This window comes from Polypterus senegalus, chromosome 6, assembly GCF_016835505.1.
Source record: "Polypterus senegalus isolate Bchr_013 chromosome 6, ASM1683550v1, whole genome shotgun sequence".
Taxonomy (NCBI): domain Eukaryota; kingdom Metazoa; phylum Chordata; class Cladistia; order Polypteriformes; family Polypteridae; genus Polypterus; species Polypterus senegalus.
The window spans coordinates 122973069-122990568 of record NC_053159.1 but is presented as its reverse complement, the minus strand read 5'-3'; the positions used below and the strand labels follow the sequence as shown (position 1 = coordinate 122990568).

Genomic DNA, 17500 nt, shown 5'->3' with positions numbered 1-17500 from the left:
CAAGCTTTGTACCACTGGACTTGGGCATTTCTTCCTGGCAGATCCACTTAAGCTCTGTTAGACTGTATCAGAAGTGTCTGTAAATTGCCATCCTAAACTCTCTCTACAGATATTCCACTGGGTTAAAGTCTGGACTTTAGCTGTACCACTCAAGGAAAGTCAGAGACTTGTCACAAAGTCACTCCAGTACGGTCTTGGCTATGTGCTTTAAGTCAGTGTCATGCTGAAAGATAAAACTTTTGCCTCAATATGAGGTTGCATTCACTCTGGGGAAGGTTTTCTTCAAGGACTTCTCTGTATTTAGTGATAGAACTTTATTTATCCTCAGATGGAAATTTGGCTTTTAACAGCAGCGCTTTAAATAAATATCTAGATGAGTAAGCAAATAAATAAATAAATATACACACATATTTTGGTCTGAACACAATAAAGCAAAATAAAAAAAAGAAAGAAAAGTTCTAATCTGGCAGTCAGTCGCAGTGAGGTGTTATGCAGAAGTATTGCTGTTGGTATAAAGGAGCGCCAGAAGCATTTCTTGACACAAGTCTGCTGCATAATTTATTGGCTGAAAGTACTGCATGTTAGTGTGTTAGAGAGGATGAGCAGCATTGTTCATAATGGCACTAAGCTTTATTTTAATTCTCTCCTTCACTACAACCTCTATGGGGTCCAGAGTGCATCCTATAACTGAGCTTTCCCTTCTAATTAGCTTGTTAATTCAGTAGATCTCAGCACACCACAGCACAGAAAAATCACACTGGCCATCACAGAGTTATAGAAGATGTGAAGGGAGTCACTTCTCATATTAAAGGAAAGCAGTCTCCAAATGGAAAAAGAGCCTGCTCTGCCCTTTCTTATATAGTTTCTCCAAGTTTTGAGACCAGCCCAACCTATCATTAAGGTGGACCCTCAAGTACCTTTAGAAGTGGACCACCCCACCTACATCTACCTACATTAGCTGCATTCTGATAATGTAAAGTGGGATATATTAAATGTTTCCCTACTCAGCTGGTAGCACTGTGATCACTGCAGCCTGTATCACTTTATTACAGAAGTAGCCTGTCCAAAGAATGAAAGAATACAGAGCAAAAGTACTCAGAACTGGTCGATCTACATAAATGTGAAATGTTAATCGCTTTTACATAAGCTGGATGAACTTTTACATGTTATGGTGAATCACTGCGGATTCAGGTAATGTGGTATTTGTTTAGTGTGCAGAATTGTAAACTTATTTCAGACACTATTTTAATGCTGAACAGTTTTCATCTGATACTATCAGATGGAGTGGAAAAGGCAGGAGAGGGACAGGAAATGAGTGACTGAGTAATGGTCAAAAAGCAAGCACATTACAATTAAAACTTCACAGTGTTAAAAATGTATCATCTAGTCATTGAAATACTGACTGAAGTTATCCATATGATTGCCTAGATAAGTTGCATCATCCTGATTAATGTTTACCTTACCTAATCATTTTTACCCTACAATGCTGTTGACTCAACCAGAGTTACATCAGAATGAATAAATTCAATTAGCATTTTGAATTTATGGATACCACAAACTGATGTACAACTCTGCAGATCTGATTTATGGTCACCTATAGTCCAGCCTGTAATCGACAGCAGCAGTTCTTTATATTTAAGCTAGCAGCTCTCTTATTCAAGCCAGAAGTTCTTGTGTTTGGGGCTTTTGCTGTTTGTTATATTTCCCTGTATTATAATAAAAAAAAATCCTGGGATGAGACTTGACTTTTTCAGAGAGATACTTTCACGTCCCGCGAGGCAAAACTTTGTGCCAAGAAATTTAACAACGTCCAGGGCCAGAAATAAAAGACTAAGACTAGATGACAAAGTAGAACATCGAAAATAATTCAAAAACATTGGCGTAATACACATGTAGAGCAGGTTAGAGATAATAAAAGAACTAAAATTTGAAAGTCTAAAAAAAATGATAGTAAAGATCGCATAGGCACAAACAAACAGAAATTATCACTCGGTGAAATAACGAAACAGCGAAAAGTGATCCGAATATATTGTTTGGCTTTAAACTTTTAAGTCGGAGACTTGTAGATCATCTAATTCGTGTTCCTATCAGGGAAAAGTAGTGTTGCCTCCCAGTGAAGAGGCGTATCCGCGAGAATTAAAAGATCTGTTTGGTGAAAGTGAAATCCACATATACAAGCGGCACAGATGCGAAGTGGCTGGCATGTAGCGCCATGGCAAGCAAAGTGAGAAGGGGACAAAGCCCCTAGTTTTATATATTTTTGTTACATATATATTTTTGTCTTGAGCTTCTGCACAGCTTTAATTTTGCACTGGGCTCAAACAAAGTACATCTACCTATTCATCACTCATTCAATTCTGCCGTGTCTTCCTGTCCCTATAAGCTGATAAGCACCACCATACCATTAAGCTGCCACCACCCTGCTTTACTCATCACCTGTCTAATACCATCCATATGGTAGTCCCTAGTCTTCACCAGGTGTACCGCTTTTTCTTCTTAAAGAGTTCAATTTTAGTCTCATCAGACAACAGAATCTTTTTCCTCATGCACTCAGAGTGCTTTAAATGCCAAGTAAGCACGCTGTCATATGCTTTTAACTCAAGTGTCTTCCGTCTAGCCACTATACCACAAACACCTGATTGATGAAAGTGCTGCTGAGATAGAAGTATTTCCAAAAGGTTCTTCCTTCTGAGCAGAGGACTTTTGAAGATCTGTAAGCGTTAACACTGGGCTCTTGATCACCTCCGTAACCAAGGCTCTCCTTGCCCCAGCTATTTGGTTTGACCAGAAAGACAACTCTAGGAAGAGTTCTGGTGTTTTCAAACTTCTTCTATTTGACAATTATTGACACCACTATACTTAGATGAACACTCAAAGCTTTAGAAATGGTTTCAGACCCTTGCCCTGATCAATGGTTCACTATAATTTAATCTTAGAGGTCTACAGAAACTTCCTTGCTCTATGTCCTGAGATACACTGTAAATTGTGGAACCTTATGTACACAGTTGTGTGCCTTTCTAAGCTTTGTCAAATCAATGCAGCTTGTAACAGCAGGACCCCAATCAAAAATAATTTAAGTAAACAGGGTGCATCTGGCCACAATCTGAAGTGCCGCAGCAAAGGAATTAACCCAATTAATTATACAAATTAAAGATTTCAAATTTTGATTACCCTGCACCTTTCTGAAAACATTCAGACTAAAAGAAGTGGGAGTTCAGGGTGATATTTTTAAATGGGTGCAGAATTGGCTCATACACAGGAAGCAGAAGGTGATGGTGTGAGGGACCTTATCAGAATTGGCTAATGTTAAGAGTAGTGTTCCACAGGGGTTAGTGCTAGGGCTGCTGCTAATTATAAAATTTGCAGATGATACTAAGATAGGTGGATAGACAGATAATCTGGAATCTGTTCAGTCATTACAGAGGGATTTCAACAACATAAAGGCTTGGGCAGATTTGTAGCAAATGAAGTTTATTGTAAGCCAATGTAATGGAAATAAAAATATTAGGGCTGAATACACAATGGGACGTCTGAAATTCGATAGTACACCTTATGAGAAGGATTTCGGAGTTGTAGTGGACTCTACACTATAAACTTCTAGACAGCGTTCAGAAGCCATTAAGGCAGCTAACCAGATGTTAGGTAATATAGCACAGTGTGCAGAGTACAAGTCCAAGGAGGTTATATGCCCAAGCTTTATAATGCACTGGTTAGGCCTCATCCAGGCTACAAAAAGGATGCAGCAGTGCTAGAAAATGTCCAGAGAAGAGTGATTAGGCTCATTCTAGGAATATAGGGGATGAAATGTGAAGAAAGATTAAAAGAGCCAAGCCTTTTCAGTTTAAGCAAAAGAAGATCAAGAGGGTACACTGGATAAAGACTTATTTTAAATAATGAATTCATGAAGAACAGGGGGTACAGTTAGAAACTTAAGGGAAAGTTAGAAGCTTTTCTTTACACAGAGAACTACAGACGCCTGGAATAATGTGCCAAGTAGCATGGGAGACAACAAGAATTTAGGGACTTCCAAAAAATAGACAGTTATTTCAGAAGAATTAAGTGGACAGGACTGGCAAGTTTGTTGGGCTGAATGGCCTGTTCTTGTCTAAATTCTTGTCTAAACTCACACAAACTTGTTTATATTATAACCTAGAGAGAACTTATAGTAGGTAATTTCATAGCTTTGCACTAAACAACATTTAATGAGAAAAACATCCATAACACAAAATATACAGAAATTCTGAGGGAAAAAGTACACAAAGTAGCCTGACTGGTTCACAACATAATCATCTCTCAAATTGGATTGTAAATGACAAGGCACATTGTGCTAGTTGTCTCCACTATATAATCGGTACCAATATGTAACTTATCTTCTTGAATAAAAGCATACTGAAAATATTTTTTGCAAGCTTCTTTCTAGTTTACTGCATGTTTACCCACCTTAAATGACTTTCCCGAGGTGAAACAAACTGCTGGTGTAGTTTATATAACTGATTGAAATGCAACAGCTCTTGAATGCTGCAGTTCCACTTTCTTTCCTACACTGGGAAAGTCCTAATGTTGACATTCATTTTTGTCATTCTTTTCACCTGCACTTAATTTTCTCAAGACCAGGGGTGGGCAGATTCAGGCCTGGAGGGCCACAGTAGCTGCAGGTTTTTGCTCCAACCCAGTTGCTTAATAAGAAACACTTATTGCTCAAGTAACACTTGTGCTTCACTTTGTCTCGCTCGTTAAGATTCTGAACCCTTATTGCTTGTTTTAGTCTTAAACAGCTGTTCTCTTGGATTTTAATGGCTTTTTATTAGCAATAAGATTCAAATGAAAAGAAAGCACCTTTTCTCCATTTAGCTTGGCACTGTTTACACCAGTGTATATTTATCATGCACTATTGGCTTTAATTAAATACTCGGAAGGAAAGTGAAAAGAAAAAAGTGAAAGATTGAGTATTGCTCCATTTTAACCTTCAAATCATTTAGATGATATCCTTAAAAAAGGGGAAAAACATCTAGGATATGAGAATGGCCTGATATGGCACCGTTAAAGCACTAACAAGCCATGAAATTAAATTATTGGCAAGGATTGTTTTCTAATTAAGCAACTGGGTTAGAACAAAAACCTGCAGCCTATGCAGCCCTCCAGGACTAACTTTGCCCACCCCTGCTCAAGGCATTTGGACAAAAATTAATCATGAGGACATTCAATGCCAAAATAATTGTTTAGTGTGTAGGATGGGATTGATTTGCATGTTTTTAAAAAGAAAAGGGCTTATATTTTGGTAATTAAAGGGTTGTATACTACACCTTGGTATAGTGTATATCCATATAAGGTAATATATCTACCTAATGCAACTTTAAATGCATTAAACTCTTCTTTTATATTCAGGCTCTTGTGTGGATTAAAGTAGTTGTCAACTGCACTTGTCTACTGTGAATGCTGCCCTGCATCGAGTTACTTACCTGAGACACAACAAAGAGGTACAACACATTACGTACATTTATGTTAGCAAGATTATCATTTGCACAAACTAAGGGCTCATTTATACTTCACGCTCAGAACGCGTACGCGCCCGCATCATGGCTGCCACGCGTTCCCAGCGTTCATTTCACGCGTCCTCTGAGCAGGTTCTCAGAAATTAACGCGACGCGTGCGCAAGTTGCAGTACCAGTAAAAAGTCGGGGGGCGCAGTGTGCTAAAAGTCAGAACGTGACGTCAGAGTCTCTGTTTACTATCTACATGTGACAGCAAGCCTCTATGGAGATCCTTCGGGGATCGATGTGCACACTTTGCTGTTTAATGAATGGCTCAAATACAGCGCTATACATTATGTAGCCGATGTGAAGTTGCAAAAAAATAAATAAATAAATAAATAAAAATAGACGGCACAAAAGATGGTATGTGAGACTTTTAAAATGTATTGTGCAATTTATATATGTCTTTTTTATGTTTTAATTTTTGCAACTTAACAACAGCAACATAATGTATAGCGTTATATTTGAGCCACTGAGAAAAAAATAAAGGACACGGTGAAAACATGTATTTTGTGATTAAAGTGGAAATTTCGGCTTTAATCTCGAAATGTCCACTTTAACCTCGTAGTTTACTTTATCATTAAAGCAGACGGTCGTAAACGTCATCCCAGTTTTTAATCGCTATGAGCTTCTTGGACCTGACTGCAGGTAAAGTAAAACAATAAAAAATAGATGGCACAAAAGATGGTATGCGAGACTTTTAAAATGTATCGTGTCATTACGATCGGGAATATGTGACGCTTAAATATAAAAGCACCACGAATGCATCTGTATGTCGGCATTTTGCTTCAGCAGCGGAAAACAGCAATAGATCGCCAAACAGAACAAATTAAATGTATGATATTCCAACTCTCTGCACATTTAGAATCTTTAGATTTATACTTGATATCACGTTCATGATGAAATGCATTAAAATGTGTATGTTACATTTTACATATAATTTCGTTTAAATAATGAATACTGTTAATAAATACACACATGGGGGAATAACTACACACATGGGGGTGTCACGGTGGCGGAGCGATAGCACTGCTGTCTCGCAGGGAGTTATGTTGCTGGTACTTCCTGCTTGTATTCCACACTGTGCTCCGGTTTCCTTCCAAAGATATGCAGATTTGGGGATTTGGTGCCCCTAAAATGACGCTAGTGTATGTGTGTGCTTGTATTCACCTTGCGATGAGCTGAGGCCTCGTCAAGGGAATGTTTCTCACTCATGCCCAATGCTTCCTGGAATGGACACATACATCCCTGGATTTATGGATTTAATCAATAAACATCCTTTTCAGAGATATTGCGGTAAGGTGTTATCGGAATTTAATAGGTGTTTTAGGCAATTCACAACACAGAGAAGCCGAACATGTTCTCACCGCGATAATATCTCGCACTGCCATCTGGTGGATTCCTCCAGATTTACGTAAAGTACGCGCGCAAGTATAAACACTACAACGCTTGCGTAGCAGGAGAGTCCGCTGCAGCATGTGTTGTGTGAAGTATAACTCCGGCCTAACACATGAACTGTGCTGCATTTGGAAGAACGCAAGTTTCATGTTTAATTTTGCTGTCAACTTGAATGGTCATAATTACTGATTTATTAGTTAATATGTATTTATGACATACACTGCTCACAAAAATTAAAGGAACACTTTAAAGAAACACATTAGATACATCAGATCTCAATATGAAGTTGGATATCTGTACAAATTACGACAGGGCAATGTCTTAGGAACAAAAGGATGCCAAGTCTTTTAATGGAAATAAAAGTTTTATGCCTACAGAGGGCTCAATTGTGTAGACACCCTAAAATCAGAGTGAAATGAAGATGTGGCAGGCTAGTCCATTTTTCTAAAACTTAATTTCTGCTACTCAAAATGCTTTTCAGTATCTTGTGTGGCCCCCACGAGCTTGTATGCATACTTGACAACGTCGGGGCATGCTCCTAATGAGACGACGGATGGTGTCTTGTGGCATTTCCTCCCAAATCTGTATGAGGGCATCCCTGAGCTGTTGTACAGTCTGAGGAGCAACCTGGGGGCGCCTATTTGACCGAAACATAATGTCCCACAGATGTTCTATTGGGTTCAAGTCAGGGGATCGTGAAGGCCATTCAATTGTTTCAATTCCTTCATCCTCCAGGTACTGCCTGCATACTCTTGCCTTATGAGGCCGGGCATTGTAATGCATTAGGAGGAAACCAGGACCTACTGCACAAGCGTAGGGTCTGACAATGGGTTCAAGGATTTCATCTCGATACCTAATGGCAGTCAGAGCACCATTTCCTACGCAGTAGATGTCTGTGCGTCCCTCCATGGATATGCCTCCCCAGACCATCACTGACCCACCACCAAACCTGTCATGTTGAACGACGTTGCAGGCAGCATATCGTTCTCCTTGTCTTCTCCAAACTCTTTCACGTCTATCACAGCTGCTCAGGGTGAACCTGCTCTCGTACCAATTAAAATAGAATTGTTATAACTGGGAAGTTAAGTAACATAACATTTGTGAATTGTGGATAGTCACGACACTGTCCAGTGACCTCCAGTCAAGTAGTGGAACTGTCTCTCCAGCTACTGTGTCATAGTACTTCGCAACAAGTCAGAATATCAATTAAGATTTTGTCTTAAGTCATGGGGGAAGCTCAGATGTGTGGCAGCCTTGACAACCAATGAGTACTCAAGTAGATTCAATGTATACAATGCAGTCGCAAGAAGAGATGCAAAATGAGCATTTGGTAGCACAAGAAAGACTCAGCTGTCTGATGTCTTGTGTTTGTTACACCACAACAGAATGAAAAAGGAAAATGACAGAGAGACTGCAGCAGAATTTAACATTCCTGGAAAACATTTGTACAGCCACTGGTGCTGTCATATAGCACATTAATTTGGAAATTTGAAACTGTTCAGAAATTGTGCAGGAGCCATTAAATGCTTCAAAGTCTGAGATTTCTAGCTATGTAATATGATATCCTCAAAGCAATGAGATCGAGCATCTACAGTTGGTAAGTGTGACACGCTCTCAAATGTGCACAATATTGCCGGCCTTAGATGGTCAATCTTAATATCAAAAAGATGATAAAATACTTTACATATAAACTATAACTATTATGCTTGAGCTATATATTTAGATATCAGCCCTAAGCATAGAATATTACTTTATTTCTCTGTAGTTCTGACTTTAAATGTTTCTTTTAAAAAAACTTGAATATTCTGATCTTTAACATTGTATGTCACAGTTTCAGGTGATCATATATAATGGAAAAAATAAAGCAATGTAATGGATGAAATTCCTGAAATAAAAGTAAGTTCATCATGTTTTCAACCCACTAACAATTATCCCAACTTAATGTATTTTATGCTATCTCCATTTTCTATCTGTACTGTGGACACTGCTGTTGATCAAAAGTCATTTGTTCCTCCATTACTGATTGAGCCTGCATAGTCCAGGTTAGGGTTGAAGCCTATGTCTGCAGAATTGGGGCCAGGGCAGGAAATTATTTTGGATGGAACACCAGGCTATCAAAGGGCACAATGAACACACATGCATATCAACAATTCAGTGTGAAATACCAACTTATTATGTACATCTTTGAAAATGTTTTTCCAGACAAACAAAGAATGTGTTACTAACACAAAGACCGCACATAGACCAGGATTTAATTGAATTGGCAGTGGTTTCTTTCAGAACTACAGGTGTAGTTGTGCAAAGTGTTTGAACTATAGTTATATCAGAATTCATGCTTTTTTCTAGTCTGTAAGTTGCTTCAGGTCTACAGACTCTTACCCAAATACAAAACGGAAAGGGAACAGAAAATGCTAAAATTAAAAAAACTGCAGTCACGGCTCTGTGGGTGTAGTCAAAAGAACAGTAAATAAATTATCACACCATGTAAACAATGGCCTCAGTACTTGCATGAATTATCAGACAGCATAAAAATGCATGTGCAGTAAAACTCAAAAATAAAATCTGACATTCTTTGCTTTACCATTGTATTTATCTTTTCACCTACATTCTAAATTCCTTTAGTTTACTAAAACAGTATTTTTTACTTCAAGTTTTTATCTTAAACTGCATTAAAATACAACTTTACTGAAACCTTTAATAAAACCATTTTTTATACTAGGGAAAACAGATAAATAGAAATTTCAATTTGTTAATTTACTTTCTTGCATGTCTAATATAAGTTGCTAATAGAAAATATTGAAAAGTGACAGATCCCTCAATACCATCCCACATCTGTAAAAAAAAACCTAAAAAGAGTTAATGTTAGGTAATTTAATAAGTATATGTTTCATAATAAAAGTGGTAAAACACAAATTGGAGAGAAACACAGGAGTTTATCTCTAGGGTTTTCTTCTACAACTGAAACAACAGTGTGGCACTCCCAAATTATATATCATTTCAGCAACTACAAATCCCAGAATTTACCCTGGATCTAACAAGGGAAAGGAAATTAAAGGGAGTTCTTTCCTGTACTGAGAGATTTACCTGGTACATGTCCTGCCCGTTCCAAAGGCACAAGGAAAAGCATAAAAAATAACAGCGTCCGTCAGGTAATGATTGATGCAGACTGCTTACTAACAAATTGTTATGTGCAGATTTGATGGGTTTTGATTAGCAAATATTTTAAAATTGAATCCAACTTAAAAAAAAAAAAATAATATATATATGTGTATATACATACACACAAAATATGTAATTAAATTACTGACAAGATGATCTAGGCACTTAATACAAAAGTACAAATTTTACCAAGTATCAATTTAGAAAGGGGTATACACACACACCACACAGTACATACACAGAGTAAACTCCAAACTATACAGATCATTTTATGGTTTTATAAGCTTTATCTCTGTACTGTGGATCTGAAATGAACATATGACAATGTGGTTACAGAAGAGAATGTCAGAGAGCTTTTTCATTTGTAGAACATGAACATCTGTATAAATACAGTACAGGCAGGCTTAAAGCAGCCTTCCCTATTTTATTATAACATACAGCTGGCCTCACTGAATTACTGAAGCATAAATTGAGTTTTCAATGTGTAGTGTAAAATTCAGGTAAGCAGTTCAAGTTTAACGGCACCACAAACATAACACAATTAAAGCTGGCAGTATAGCAATAAGTGAACCAGAAAAAGTCTATTTGGATACAGTTTAAAAAAAAATAGCCTAATTCTTTGACGATTTTCTGGCATTTGGTACAATTTTTTTTTTACCTTTGCCATATAAAAAGGAAAATAGATGCATGAATTCTAATCATTGAATTAAAACTAAAATCCACACTCATATACAAACATCACTTACAATGGATTAGGAATGTGCGGTAGAAAACCATCATTGTGCGTCTAAGATGAACAGTAGTTCATGAAAACACAGCTCACTGGGCCTTTAAGAAGATGCCATGTTAAATTTCCACCATATAGAGGCATAAAGCCTCTGTGCCAACACAACAGGATGGGTGCTATGTTAATGTAAACAAAAAAATATATACCTGAAACTGTACCTGCTGAACAGAGCGAGAACAAATAATTATATGATAGATTTATAGGGTCAACACTGAAACACATACAGAGTAAAGCCAGGATTCTTGCCTACATGTAATTACACAAGCAACACAATGCAGTGCCATATCAGCAGTGCCAATGAAAAATAAGGGAAAAAAAAGCAATCTCTTCTTATAACATTATAACCTTTGTTTGCATAAATTATTGCAATTTGAAACTGGTACAGCTATGCTTTGTTTCTAAAGACTCGTTCATTTTGCACATACTGGGTAATTTAGTGTTAAATGTGTAAATAAAACACTGAGAGTATAAACAGGCTGTGTACATACAAGGAAAACAACCAGAAAATGACATGGTCAAAAGAAAAAATTATTAGGTGGTGATTCAAGTCTGTAAATGTAAAATACTTTCTATATCCAAAACTATACCCCAGCCAAAGAGCACTCCAATATGGCACAAAGCAATGTCCAAAAGAAAAACTGCTAATGCAAACACAACAAATAATCCAATTATTCTTAATTAACTAAGACAATCACCTTAACTGAAACCAAACTATGTATTCCACATGTTCACACTAATTCCAGAGATCAAGCTCTCAACAAAGAAAATAGACACAATTTGGAGCTGGCAGAGCATCACCAGAAATGATTGCAAGTATAAGCCAAAGTCCACAGGCCACAGATTTGTAACTATCCTGAATAATGAATTTTACATAGTATGTATGTCTTTTTTTGGTATTGAATTGGGGAGTTTCGGGGTTGAGTGCAGTACTATAGCTGTTATACTTTTATAATATATTATTCTTGCAAAACTATTTAGTCTATTAAAGTAACAAATACTCTCCATGTGAACCCAAGAGTCACTATCATTTCAGATTTAAAGTGCAAGAACACATATTCTGTACAGTACCAAACATTTCTTAGTTTACTTTTAGAGATCACTGTACATATACAACATGAAAATAAATTAAATAATACAAACATACATATATACAAACACACACAGACACATTCTGACCAAAAAAAAAAGTGCAGGCTTTAGCAAACGTTCCATATTATATTCAAGGTGTAAAGAACAGCTCACACAAGAGACAGGATTCCACTGCCAGATTAAAGTTCATTTTTAATTAGTTTAGGAAGTATACAAACCATGTGTTCTGTGAATGGAATCATACAGTTTGCTCATAGTTTAATGTGGCACATTTGACCAACCACTTAGCAAGTGCTCTTCCAGATGAGTAAAGGTCCAAAGATAGTGTAGCAAATGCTTCAGATGGTAGCCCTGAATGTTCCAAATATATTCTTTGCTCTAGGATCATAGCTGGTCAAAGACGCACGCACTGCCGTAAAGAAAAAAGGTTCCAAGCAGACATGCCACATAATGGGTAAAGCCTGATTTATGCTTTCCACACTTTGTCTCAGAAACAAACTGCTTTTAAAGAGTATATTGTAACTGTCTGTGTTGCTGTTAACTTACATAGCCACATAAAGGAATATAACAACAAAAAAAATATGATTATTCTTAGAGATCTAAAAGCTAACAATTTCAATAGAGTGCTTTATCTTTTCCTACTTTTTGCTATTTAACTGTCATTTGTTGTCATGACCATCATGAATGTTGAACTGTACCCGAGTCCATACCTTAGAATTGGGGGGAAAATGGGTTTGGTATAAAATTGCAGTATTTTATTTATGACTTACAAATGTCATCTATTTGTCATTTTTGCCCCCTCTTTGGCAATTTATAAATTCATTTTATTGGTACTTATGCATTACTTCACGGTTCCTACAGACTGTTTAAACTACTGAAATGAAAATACATGTTCATTTTTAATCACAGTATTAGTGCTTATTTTGGCATTCAACAGTGTAAAAGTGAATGAATCATATGCATATTTCAGTTTACAAGCAACTTATTAAGTAGTTTGGGATGCTAAAAACTAAGACAGTTAAAATAACTAGGGGCTGAATGATAATAAATCAAGAATTCTCCACATGAACAAACTTCTGTAATCAAACAGTATGCAGAGAACCATGAACCCCTCTCTACTATGGATTTGCTTCTTCAGTCACACCAAAATCCTTGTATTCTTTGTTGACTGAATAGCCCTAAGCTGAAATTACGTTAGACTACAATATTCACATATATGATGTGAGCTGCTTGCCCTTGTAATGAATGGCTAAGGCTCATTTGATCATAAACTTAAAAAGACTTTTTCCCCACTGGTTAATTAAACAACTTTTATTAGTACTTGGACAACTCAACAGTATTTGTTGTTTTCTGGAATAATGCATGCTGAGTCACTTCTAAGCATGCACACACAAGATGCTACCGGCAACAACCTGACAACTTCTTTGCAAAATAATGTAATAATACATGTGAAATAACACAATATTGAGTGAATAAGATACCATAACTTTGACCAAAACATTGTGTAAATATACTGCAGTGTTTCTAGCAGATTCCATCCTGCTTTACATGCAAGCTGTAATGAAAGGTGATTTATAACATACAGATGTGCACGTAATGTGATAAAAGCAAACAGAACTGGGCCAAATGGTAGTGTCCTATAATATCATTATGACCATACAGCCCTTGGCGTAACAACCATTATTTATGTTGTCTATATCTGAAAATCAAGTGGTCATTAGCCAAGGAAGACAACAAATCTATCACTAATGATCAATCAAACATTCACAGGTATGACAAAATGCATCCCAAGGTCAAAGTCCACACTATTATCACCTTTTTGTAGGTCCAAGATGTCATAAGGATAAGCACAACAGAAACCCTAAACTAAAAATTACCATAAAGTGGCTTAGTTGCTTTACCATGCAAGTTTCAAATACAATTAAACATTTCCCAAGTAAATATGTATTTTTTTGGTCAGAGTGTGAACATCACATGCATACACAAATATAGATGCACAACTACATCAAAATAAACCTCTCTACATGTAAAAATAAGTGAAAGTTCTTTCCATACCAAAAAAGTTCATTTCTGCTGTTGACACTTCACCATAACGACTTCGTCTCAATGTTACAATTTAAACCCGATTATTTTTTAGTCTGGAATTAACCATCACCTTTTTAACTAACATATATTCAACATATAAAAAGAAAATGTGTGTATAAATACAGTAAGGTTTAAAGTGGCTATTCTAATGCATTAACTCTAATTGTGATCTTTTTGAAAGAATAAAAACACACAAATGAAAGTGGTTGTAAAATATTGAAAAAATATGCACTTCTTTCTTATTTCCACATACCTTCAAGAAATTCTTAACTCTCTCAGGATCATAGCAATTGCTTTCTCTGCAAATCCGTTCAACTTCTTTGATTTGACCAGTCTTGCAGGCTGCCTGGATGTATTTGAAGTGAACTTCTGGATCCTGGCTAAAGTTGACAATAGAGCCCAGGAAGTAAAACAGACCTAAAACAACAATTATAAATTAGTATTTTGTTAATGACAACTGGTCCAATGATCAATTGTTCCTCACTTTTTCAATAAAATGCTTAATTAACAGCCCAAGATGCACCAAGCTGAGTTACACTTTATAGATGAAATCATTAAAAATAGAAACTTAAATTAAGATAGCTTGAGTAACTTTAGATGGATGTCTTTCAACATTTGTTGTATTTTATGAAATATGGCCTTAAAGGAATACTCCACCCAAATATATTTATGTTAGACGCCCTATGTAGATTGTAGTGATAACAAAAATAAATTCAAGTCACATGGAACTGCCTTTTTTGATTAAAGGTTTGCCTTTCCGCATGCACTGATGGAGGGTCTTATCAATTGAAAAATTCAGCCTCATGTGACTTGCATTTCTTAATTATGATGTATGTTGACTTTTCCAAAATTAACTATTTAATAATTTAGAAAAACATGTATGCCTTTGGTCATCTGGAGTATACATACAACTGGACTATGCAACACAAGTACCGTAGATCCCGTTATATAAGCCGAGAATTTCGGCCTAGATTTTTGGCTTGGAGTTTGGGGGTCGGTTTATACAACGAGTATCGTTTCAGATTCAAGATTTCCAGCGCAATGCCGGATTTGCCGATGAACACGGAAGTAAATAATGACGAAACCACAGAGCCATCTTTCAGATGAAGAAGTAACTTTGCATGCCGGTACTTTAAATTAAATAAAGAATTTATTCAAAAAGTGTTTTAGTTGTTGATTTTATTAATAAAATTTATAATAAATTATCGGGAAGTTTAAAATGAAATTTTTTGTTTTGATTTACGATCAACATCTTGCGTTACGAAACGGATACGGTCACGTGTATCCGCTTGCCCGTTTGTAAACAAACAACCGAGAGCGTTAGTAGCGTCAGTCGGAGCCCAGATACATGTGTTTGTTGATGTAATTTCCGTCGTTGCAGTGATTTACCTATATATATAATTCATTAAGACCATGCAAGCAAGACACATAATTGCTAAGGAAGGAAGAGAAGGTAAAAGTAAGCGATCGCAATCGAAACGAAGATGGACATTGTGTGGAAATATCTCCTCCCTTACTGCAGCCGAAAGAGGTCAAATTAAATGGTGAGTACAGTGTAAAATTGTTTCTAGAATAGAATGCCTTTTATTGTCACTATACATATCTACAATGAGATTAAAAGCAGCTCCTTCAGTGCAGAAAAAAGTTCTGTATAGGGCTTGTATAGTTGTTTTTTAGCTTTAGCATAACGCCGGATCTGTGGCCCCGCTTCTGCTTTCTTTCCCTCCTCCGTCTGTGTCGTCTCCTAGACCCGACAACAATCCATGGAGAGCCCGCTAGTCTCGCTTTGTTGTCTGGGATGTTGTGTGTGTGATGAAAAATACTCGAAACAGATGTCTGGCTCTGGACACCGATGTCTATAAGGTTCTGAATGGTGTAGCGGATGTTCGCCGAACCGATCGTGCACAAACAAGGACAAAAAAGTACAAAAACAACAAAAAAGTGCACTGAAAAGGAGAGCCCTGAGCCGCTGCAACCATGCGTGCCACCATGCTCCTAGCTTAATCGAAGTAGGCTAGGCACTTTTTATAACTTTTTGGTTAGTACATTAGAAAAATTATTGGTGTTTTAGTAAATTATACACATTATATTATATATCAAAAATGCCGGCAGTCTCAAATTCTCGCCGATAAACATTATAAATATACCGAAGAGACACTTTTAAGGAAATTTAGAAAATTTTGCTTGGAGAAGGGGGTTGGCTTAAATACCGGTCATCGGCAAATACATGTAATTTAGTAGGTAGAGAAGGGGTTCGGCTAATATACCGGGTCGGCCTGTATTCCGGGATCTACGGTAACATTTTGCATGGATATTTGAATGGATATTTTTCCACATCATTTGCTGATGTACAGTATTAGTCACCATTGGCTTGTATCATTTTTTTCTACACTCTATTCTGAGATATTTTAAAGCTGAGATTATTTTTTTTCTCAGCCATCACTTCAAACTTTTTTGGTTGGAGTATTCCTTTAAATTTTTCTTTAAACTTGGGCTTTTACATATACAGCTTTCTGGGAGAAACATTTTTTCAAAGTTTTGGTAAAAATTGAATACCTATAACTGCATGTAAAGACTTTTTTTAAACAAAACCCAAAATTATTCTTTATTTATTATGAATAGATATCAGTAGATATCAATAAAAAATAAAGTATCAAAAGAATGAAAGATGGGGTCAATTGTATATATTCACCTTCAAAACTCTTAAATGATTCAAACAGCTCAATGAGTGACTGTGTAGACAGCTGTTCGTGGTATTTAGATGCAACTTGTACACAGATCTGAAGATTCTGACGAATATTAGCAGAGAGCATAGCCCTTAAGCACTCAAGAGAGTCCTCAACGGATAATGACCCAAAGAAGTTCACCAGCCACTGGGATACAGGCAAAGAAAATGCAACTTATATTAGTAGACACAAAATTACAATATAATGCTGACAACTGGTAAAAATTATTAAAAACACTAATACCTCAGGATTAAGTAAATGAGTGTGAACAACAGCTCGTTTGATATCATAGAGGTCAGTGTAGTGCTCCAGCGCTCTTTGCAGCAAACCAGCCTTTTCACACAATTGAGCAATGTGGGCTCGGTCATAATGGGTGAACATCTGATTACCAAGGATGGCATCTGCTACCTGAAAGCAAAAAAATACATATGCTGATGTAGTGTGTTCTAAGAAATAGAAGTATAAAAAATACTATGAACACATCTCACCATATAAAATGATTATATTCTGAAATTAATGTTTGTTAACAGGAATTCAGAGACAGAGAGAAGAGCTCACATTTTTTAAAATGCTGACTCTTCAAATAGTTTACCAGATTATAAAATTAAGAATTTAATATGTTAAAAAATACCATCTTTTCTGTATATGATCAGCAAATGACATTTTATTGATCATAGGAAATATTTTCAAGGGTCATTTCTTGTCCCCACTGACAGAAAGCCAGG

General features: G+C 36.5%; 1 protein-coding gene across 4 annotated transcripts in view; it reads right to left on the bottom strand.

Annotated features, from left to right (window-relative positions):
* LOC120531527 (clathrin heavy chain 1) overlaps positions 1-17500 on the bottom strand; it is a 166191-nt gene that overhangs the window by 36650 nt on the left and 112041 nt on the right. For all 4 annotated transcript variants that reach the window (XM_039757011.1, XM_039757014.1, XM_039757012.1 and 1 more), the window contains 3 exons: positions 17019-17183; positions 16742-16922; positions 14303-14466 (listed from right to left, as the gene is read on the bottom strand). In XM_039757011.1, the coding sequence (XP_039612945.1) occupies positions 14303-14466; positions 16742-16922; positions 17019-17183 (510 nt within the window). The remainder of the gene's footprint in view (positions 1-14302; positions 14467-16741; positions 16923-17018; positions 17184-17500) is intronic.